Source organism: Mus caroli, chromosome 19 (assembly GCF_900094665.2).
Source record: "Mus caroli chromosome 19, CAROLI_EIJ_v1.1, whole genome shotgun sequence".
NCBI classification, from domain to species: Eukaryota; Metazoa; Chordata; class Mammalia; order Rodentia; family Muridae; genus Mus; species Mus caroli.
In genome coordinates, this window is record NC_034588.1 from 3,726,165 (window position 1) to 3,734,176 (window position 8,012).

Here is an 8,012-nt window from a genome sequence, read left to right on the forward strand (position 1 = left end):
CTGGAACCTGCAGCTGCTGTGGATCAGACGCAGAGCTGGGTGATGTGGAGGCACCAACACGTGTCCAGGTCTCTCTATGCCTACAAAACACGCGATAGGGACCGAGTTTACTTATGAGTCACGGCAACTAGGCGGAAAGAACTAGAAGCTGACTTGGCGGGAAAATCCACGCACGGAGTGCCTTGTCGAATCACCAAGCTTCGGAAGGTTGGCTGCAGCCACACTCGGGAGGACACAGACAGGCTGGGTGCGCACGTGTGTGCTAAGTGCGTGAGCGCAGTGGGCCCGGACGGAACTACAAGTTCCAGGGTGCCCAGCGGCGCGCCGCCCGCGGTCTCTAAGCAGGTCGCCACGGGCTGGCACGCGCCACTCTCGTCCCAGAGTAAATAAGGGACCGAGCGCGACTCTCCGGAGCACCGTAAATAGAGTCCGAGTGGGCGGGGAGCCGCCCGGCACCGCCTGTTCATGTCGCTGCAGAGCCAAGTGTCCGGCCGCCTGGCACAGCTGCGCGCGGCGGGGCAGCTGCTGGTCTCCCTGCGCCCCTGGCCCGGCCGCTCGGCGGGTGGCCCGCGGCCCCGTGGCAGTGCGTGCGGTCCCCTGGTGGCACTGGGCGAGCACGGCTACTGCGCGTGGCTCTCGGCGGGAGTTGGGGCGTGGGGGGCGGCGGGGCGTGGAGCCTGGGTGCGCACCTGGGCCCCCCTGACCATGGCCGCGAAGGTGGACCTGAGCACCTCCACCGACTGGAAGGAGGCCAAATGTAAGTGTGAGCGCAGGGCGTGGGTCTCCCCGGCCGAAAGGCACTCCACGAGCACCTGAGACACTCGGGAACCCCCTCAGCCCACATCCATGCCCAGCTCCTACACCAGGTTACCCCTTGACTAAACAAGTGGGGAAGGCGGCCTTACCTCAGCAATGGTCCCAGGTAGTCCACACCCGCGCCCCTCTCCCCCGCCCCCGAGATCCTCTGGGACCTGCCACCTTCCTCCATGCATGCACAGGAGGGAAACTGAGGCTTAGGGCCAAAGTTCACTTCCCCAAGGTCAGGCTGGGAGTGTGCAAAGGCAAAGTGTAGAAGCTTGGCCTATCAGGTAGGGTCAGGTAGTCCCAAGAATGGCAGCTCGGGTGTCGGCCTCTCTGGGAGTATGGTAGGTGCCCGTTTTGCCCTCCTGCTGGCTTCTGGCCCCTTGCCAGCACTTTGCTCCTTCTTGAGGGACTGGGATCATAGAACTTGGAGAGCAGTCTGACGTCGGGCGTGGGCTTGTGAGAATCACTGACTCCCTCAAGAATGAAAGTATTTCTCCTCCTGGACGAGCATGCCAGGAAGGGGCCACGGGTCCCGGACGACCTAGTCGCTAACTGGAATGCAAAGTGCAGAGCCCCAAATAACCCTGAGTGGCAGTCCAGCTGCCCCTGCCTTTCAGCGCCAGTGCTTCCCTTATTATTCCGGGCGGATCCTCCTCCGAATGAGCGGCTAAGGCCATTGGCTGGGCTGCCAGTGGGCGTGACCATGGGGGCTGGGCCACCTAGGTCAAGCGGGGTTGAAGGTAACCTCAGAGTGGTTCCTTTTTAGAAAAGAGAGCTCTCGCTTGTTGCAAGTCTGCCCAGGATCCTAAAGCACTTGACAGCCTCCTTTGGGAGCAATCAGAATTTGCCACTCCCTCAACCTTGGCCGGGAGTTGCGGGGCTCGTCCAGAATTCCAGCAGAGGGAGTTAGTGTTCTTCCTTAGAGTCCTGCTTACCCAGGGAGAGGAAGGAGAGTTGAGGCAGTACCACACGTAGCGTACCTTCTGCCTCTATTTCTAGATTCCAGCCCTTCTCCCCGTAGCTCCCTTTTCCTTGGTGACCCTGAAAACCAGCCTAACCTGGGAAAACTGATGGGACCTGAGGTTCCTCAGCTGCTGGACTGATGCTGCTTTCTCCCTTTCTGTGCCAAGCTGGGAGTCAGGTGCGCTGGTCCTTGAGCCTCTGGAGAGTCTGATCTCCGCTTGCCATTTCCGCCGGGTTTAATGGGATTAGAGATGCCAGTGTACTGTGGCTAGCTTTTAGGCTTTTGCATGGGTTCTGGGGATCAAATTCCGTTTACCCACCCACTAACCCGTCTATCTCCTTGGCCCTCATTCAGTAAACTTTTACCTCATGTCCTATTGGTACCAGCGTTGTAGGATCCAACAGTGAGTGGCCAGGCAACAGTTTGTCTAGTGGAGAAACACTATGGCAACATAGTCCTCTGTGTGCTACAAAGAGCTGGGAAGGTCAGGTGGCCCATCAGGGACCTGAAGTAAAGTAACCAGCTGGGGAAGGGCATTCCAGGTTCTGGAGATAGGGCTAGATTTGGAGGAGGTGGTCCCATTGTGACCAAATGCAGTCCCAAAGGCAGTGGTGACAGGGGCTGAGTGGTAAGACAAGGAAGGCCTCTCGAGTTTCAGTTACCTAGTGTGTGGAAGTGGGCACTCTAAGCCTCCGTGACCTGGGACAGAAGGCTCTGGGCATGGAAATGTGGGGTGGTCTGGTCTAAATTTTCCTTTTATTTGTTTGTTTATTTATTTATTTGAGAGAGAGTCTCTATATAGTCCTGGATGCCCTGGTCCTTGTTATGTAGACCAGACCAAGCTGACCTCAAACTCAGAGATCTCCTCAGAGAGTTTGTTTTTTGGAGAGAGAAAGGGAGAGAGGGAGAGAGAGAGAAAGAGAGAGAGAGAGAGAGAGAGAGAGAGAGAAGGGTTGGTACCACAAGCTTAAAATCCCCGCCCTTGCTTGGGAGAGGCAGGCAGATCTCTGTAAATTCCAGGTTGTTCTGGTCTACAAAGTGAGTTCTAGGCCAGCCAGGGCTACACAGTGAGACCCTGTATCTAAAAATCAAACAATAATCAAAGTTCTCCTCCATAGCCCAGGCTGGCCTGGAGCTCACTCTGTCATCCATAGCCCAGGCTGGCCTGGAGCTCACTCTGTCATGCACACAGGTGCATTATGACAGTTTATGCTCCTTTACCTCTGCGATGGGTTCTATCGTAGTGTACCACACTTTGGGTATCCATTCTTCTGCAGAAGCCTTTAGGCTTCTCGTGCATTAAGTTACTCAGACCATCCTGACACACGCCTCTAATGGACAGGGGATATGTCTAGATGCTTGCTTCCCTAGGGGATTTTCTGTCAAAGACTGGCCCACTGACTCACATGAGACTGATGTGTAGGCAGTTTAGGGTGAAAAAAATATAATAACAGGGGGTGTGAAAACTCCCGGCCTCCTCACCCTACAGGAAAACCAAGGTTTTCCTGGGGTTGCTCAGCGGCACACTCTCATCCAGAATAGCAACATGTTAGTTTTTGCTTGTCGGAGACCACACTAATCCCATGTAAGGGAAGAAGGAAGAAGGAAGATTTATTTTGACTCGTGGTTGCAGAAGATCCCCATGCACAAGGCACGGGGATGTAGCTCAGATCATGCTGGTACATATCTGTGCTCCTTGCACTCTGAAGTGGAGGCAGGAGGATTGCTGTGAGATGGAGATTGGTGTAGGCTATACAGCAAGGGCCTTGCTACCTGGCAAGATTCTGTCTCAAAGGGAAAGTGGGACTGTGGTGACTGGAGGGAGTGACAGACGAGAGGCCTAGAGCCAGGCAAAACTGAGGCCCAAGACCTGACCTGCAGTGATCAGCTCCTGCCAGCCAACTCCCACCTCTGGACCTGAGCCTGTGGGGCTGCTTAGATTCAAAGCATAATCTCAGGCAGCCGGAGGCAGGCTGGAGGCTGCAGGCTGCATGCAGACAGCAGGAGGGTAGGTGAGGGGTAGGAGGGCAAGCATCAGTGCTTTGGAAGGGCTCGGCCCCCCAGCAGAATCTCCTGATGAGGTGTTGTTCTCTGTTTGATCTGCACCGTGTCCGTTGCCTGCTGCGGTCCAGCTCAAGAGGCCTTGCCCAGGGCTCTGCCTGCTCCTTCTTTACCTCCATAATGGCTGCTTGCTTCTCTGGATTCGTTCATCTTCCTCATCAAGACAGCCACCAGGCTGGATGCCCTCATCAGGAAACATGTAGGTCTTTTGTTGTTTTGTTTTTGAGACAGTGTCTCCTGTGGCCTAGGCTGACCTCTAACTCCCTACATACATCATTCCAAATGCTGAGATTTCAGGTGTAATCTAGCACGCCTGGTTTATATGATCCTGGGGATCAAACCAGGTGTGGAGCTGTGAAGCTTTGTTGGGGCAGATTTCTGCCAGATCTGTTGTCTTCACTGGTTAGTTAATCTAATCCCCTTGGTTCTTGGGTGCCACAGTGCCCTCCTTCCAACTAGGACCTATTTAGAAGACTGGAAATAGGGGCTGTGGTTTAGAGCCCTGGTTGCTCTTTTAAAGGACTTGGGTTCAATTTTTAGCACCTACACAGAGCTTCACAATCTCCCCTAATTCTCCAGTTCCACAGGATTAATGCTCTCTTCTGGCCTCTGCAGGCACCAGGCATGCTGGTGATGCACATACCTACATGCAGGCCAAACATTCATGCAATACAATAAAATAAATAAAACTAAAAAACAATTACCTAAAAGGAAGACTGGATGCTGGGCAGTGACATATGCTTTAATTCTAGTACTCCAGAGGCAAAGGCAGGTAGATCTCTGTGAGGTTGAGGCCAGCCTGGTCTACAGAACAAGTTCCAGGACAGCCAGGGCTACACAGAGAAATCCAGTCTCAAAACAAAACAAAACAAAAGAAGACAAAACAAAAAAACCACACACAAAAGACTGAACTATTCACAAGGAAAAGCAGTTGGTTTGAGGGGACTTAGCCAGGGCTATCAGGAACGTCTAGGGCCTCTGTTCTAGTCTTGACTTCTTGTCTCATGCTGGGCCAGAACTGTGTACTGAAAAGAGAAGGAATGTTGGTGTTATCAGAATCCAGCAAGTCCAGAGTCACTGTTGCATGCTCCCTGAACCTCTATTTCCTTATCTATGAAATGGGACCAATAGCTCCAGCTTCTGTGCTGGGGTCACATTAGATTGCCAGCCTACAGAGCGCCCCCTTGCTCATCTCTTCCCAGGCTCCTATGCTCTGTGCTGGACTCTGACAGACGACCTTCATTCTCGCTGGTAGCTTACAGGATGTTCCCAAGGCTTCCCCTGCAAACCCTGCTACAACAATGCTCCCCTGCTACGCCTTGAGGACCTGGGGAACCTCATCTCAGCGTCTCTGATGGAGCTGCTGAGCCAGCATACTGTGCAGGCACACCTGAGAATTAGGAGTGAGGGCACCTCTTCCATGTTGGGATGCAGCCTTGGTCCACCCCAGTGTGTGTGGAGGCAGGTCCAGAGCTACAGTAGGCTTCACACTCTGTTCTCCACTGCTTGTGCCATAGGCTCGGATGAGTCGCTGCTCCCAGGTGATTAATGCCACGGAAGCCACACACTACTGTGTTCAGGTGCACAACCTTATCAGCTGTGCCCACCTGGTGTTCTGCAGACTCAGCCCTCCCGCCCCCCCCCCCTGCTGCCCAGCCTGTCTCATCTCTCTGAACGACGTCTTGCAAAGTGCCATAAAGATACTTCTTAAAACACATCATTGAATTCCCGTTTGCCTGGCACGCTTTATGGCTCTGGCAGAGTTTGCTTCCTCCTGCCCAGCTTTCATGCCCACGAGCCCTGGAAGCTTAGTCTGGGGTCAGGCTTCCCCATCAAAATTTACTGCGAACATCTTTTTACAACACCTGTCTCAGTGAGCCGTGAAATACTTTTCGCCTCTTCAAAAATGAAAGAAAATGAAAATGCATGTTTTACATCTTTTATAAAAAAATAAAACCCACTTGTGCTTTAAGTTTGCATCTGACTTGATGGGAGGAGGTGGGCAGTGACTCCTGTGTGCGTGTGGCAGCACAGGCCTGGAAGGTGGCCCTGAAAGATGGGGCTGAGCTGAAGAACAAGTGCACAGGCCTTGGGGCAGAGAAGCATCTCAGGCAGCTGTGTAGCATCGAACACCCCAGGAGCCTGCTGAGCGAGGCCATGACCATGTTTGTAGATGGGCACACAGTACTGGTGTGCTGGCCTTTTCTTTGTGTCTAATGTAGCCCAGGTTGGCCTTGGATTCCTGATCCTTCTGCCTCTACCTGACAAATGTTGGAATAAGAATTGTGCGCCAGACGGGCGTGGTGGCACACACCTTTAATCTCAGCACTCGGGAGGCAGAGGCAGGCCGATTTCTGAGTTCAAAGCCAGCCTGGTCTACAAAGTTAGTTCCAGTTCCAGGGCTACACAGAGAAACCCTGTCTCGAAAAAACCAAAAAAAGAATTGTGCGCCACCACACCTGGCTCATGTTGGCTTTTTGAAGTTGTGTATTTAGGGATGGGTGTTGACAGGGATAGACTGACAGAGAACTCTGAGGCTGGTGTAGTGGTTGGTGGTAGAGACAGCGTGCAGTTTCTGTGAAACAGTGCTCTGTTTGGACTCCATTGGAGCAAGTAGGCCTTGTGAACCATGGCCATTCAAACCAGGCCACCAAGGTCACGGAGAAGGACAGGTCCACCCAGGTTTCTTTTTCCTGCGTGTGAGGAGGGCTGGATCATTCTGCCTCTCTTCTAAAGGGGTGGCATCTGTCAGATGTGTCTGCTAGGGGCCTAAGTGTCTTTGGGTAGTGGAACTCGTATGTGGTGCCAGGGTTGGTTCCAGCCTGACCACTTCAGCGGCGCCAGTAGCTGGTCTACAGTGGCTGGCAAGCAGTTGGTCAGCATCACCATAGCTTCGTGGAGCCAGCTCCAGGTCAGGCCAGCTGGAAACACTCACACTTGATTGTGTCAAGGTTCAGGGTGTCTTTGATCATGATAGCACATGATAACTCATCTGTGGAGCTAAATATTGGCTGAAGCTCCACCTGCCCCGCTCTCCACCTGAGGAAGGCTTTCTCCTCCTGGATCTTGCGCTGTTAGGTACCCTCCCCAGGAGGAACCTGTGATGCTACAAGGGGTCACTCTGCCACCCTGCCTTCTTCTTCTGTCCTGGAACTCACTTTGGTGACCAGGCTGGCCTCGAACTCAGAAATCCGCCTGCCTCTGCCTCCCGAGTGCTGGGATCAAAGGCGTGCGCCACCACGATGGCTGCCTTCTTTTTCTAAAGCTGTAACTGGCGATTGAACCTAGGACTCATGCATGCTAGCTAAGCACATTACCATTGAACGAGTGTTCTCAGTGCACACCCAGGGCCTTGGTCATGGACCTTCAGCATCTTGGTAGATCATGTCTCTGACCTAGAGAAGGGAACTGAGGCTCAGACTTGCCCTTGAGTTTAGTGGGAGCCAAAGGGGGATGAAAGCAGCATGTGGCTCTTCTCCGCCCCTCTGTGTCCCACCTTCCCTCTCTGCCCAGGCTGCTCTGGCTTCACTCCACATCACCCCGGATGCTGCCTCATATCATTCTGTACAGGCAGGTCCTCTACCTGGATGACTGATCACTCAGCCCTCAGGTCTCAGCTCTTCACTGAGGCACCCATGGCCCCTCACACACACTGTGCACTGTGCTGGTGGTGAATGGGGACCGTATTAGCCAAGGTCCAGGAAGGAATGTATGTGAGCCAAGACAGACTCTCAAGATTCATGGTGGGAAGCAGAGAAGGAAATGGAGAGGGTGGGCTGGCAAGATGGCTCAGTGGTTAAGAGCACTGACCGCTCTTCCGAAGGTCCTGAGTTCAATTCCCAGCAACCACCCATAATGTGATCTGACGCCCTCTTCTGGTGTGTCAGAAGACAGCTATACCGTACTTATTTGTAATAATAAATAAATCTTTGGGCCAGAGTGAGCAGGGACTGAGCGAGCAGGGTTGACTGGAGCGAGCAGAGGTCTTAAATTCAATTCCCAATAACCACATGAAGGCTCACAACCATCTGTACAGCTGCAGCGTACTCATATACATAAAATAAATAAGTCTTTAAAAAAAAAAAGGAGCCGGGCGTGGTGGCGCACGCCTTTAATCCCAGCACTCGGGAGGCAGAGGCAGGCGGATTTCTGAGTTCGAGGCCACCCTGGTCTACAAAGTGAG

The 8,012-nt window shown here is 53.3% G+C and overlaps 1 protein-coding gene across 2 annotated transcripts in view; it reads left to right on the forward strand.

Annotated features, from left to right (window-relative positions):
- Nucleotides 1–325: 325 nt before the first annotated feature.
- Macrod1 (mono-ADP ribosylhydrolase 1) overlaps nt 326–8,012 on the forward strand; it is a 143,788-nt gene continuing 136,101 nt past the window's right edge. Inside the window, exon 1 of one of the 2 annotated variants that reach the window (XM_029472748.1) lies at nt 326–757. In XM_029472748.1, coding sequence (XP_029328608.1) covers nt 466–757 — 292 coding nt within the window. In that variant the 5' untranslated portion in view covers nt 326–465. The remainder of the gene's footprint in view (nt 758–8,012) is intronic. The other variant, XM_021151365.2, reaches the window with a different exon arrangement.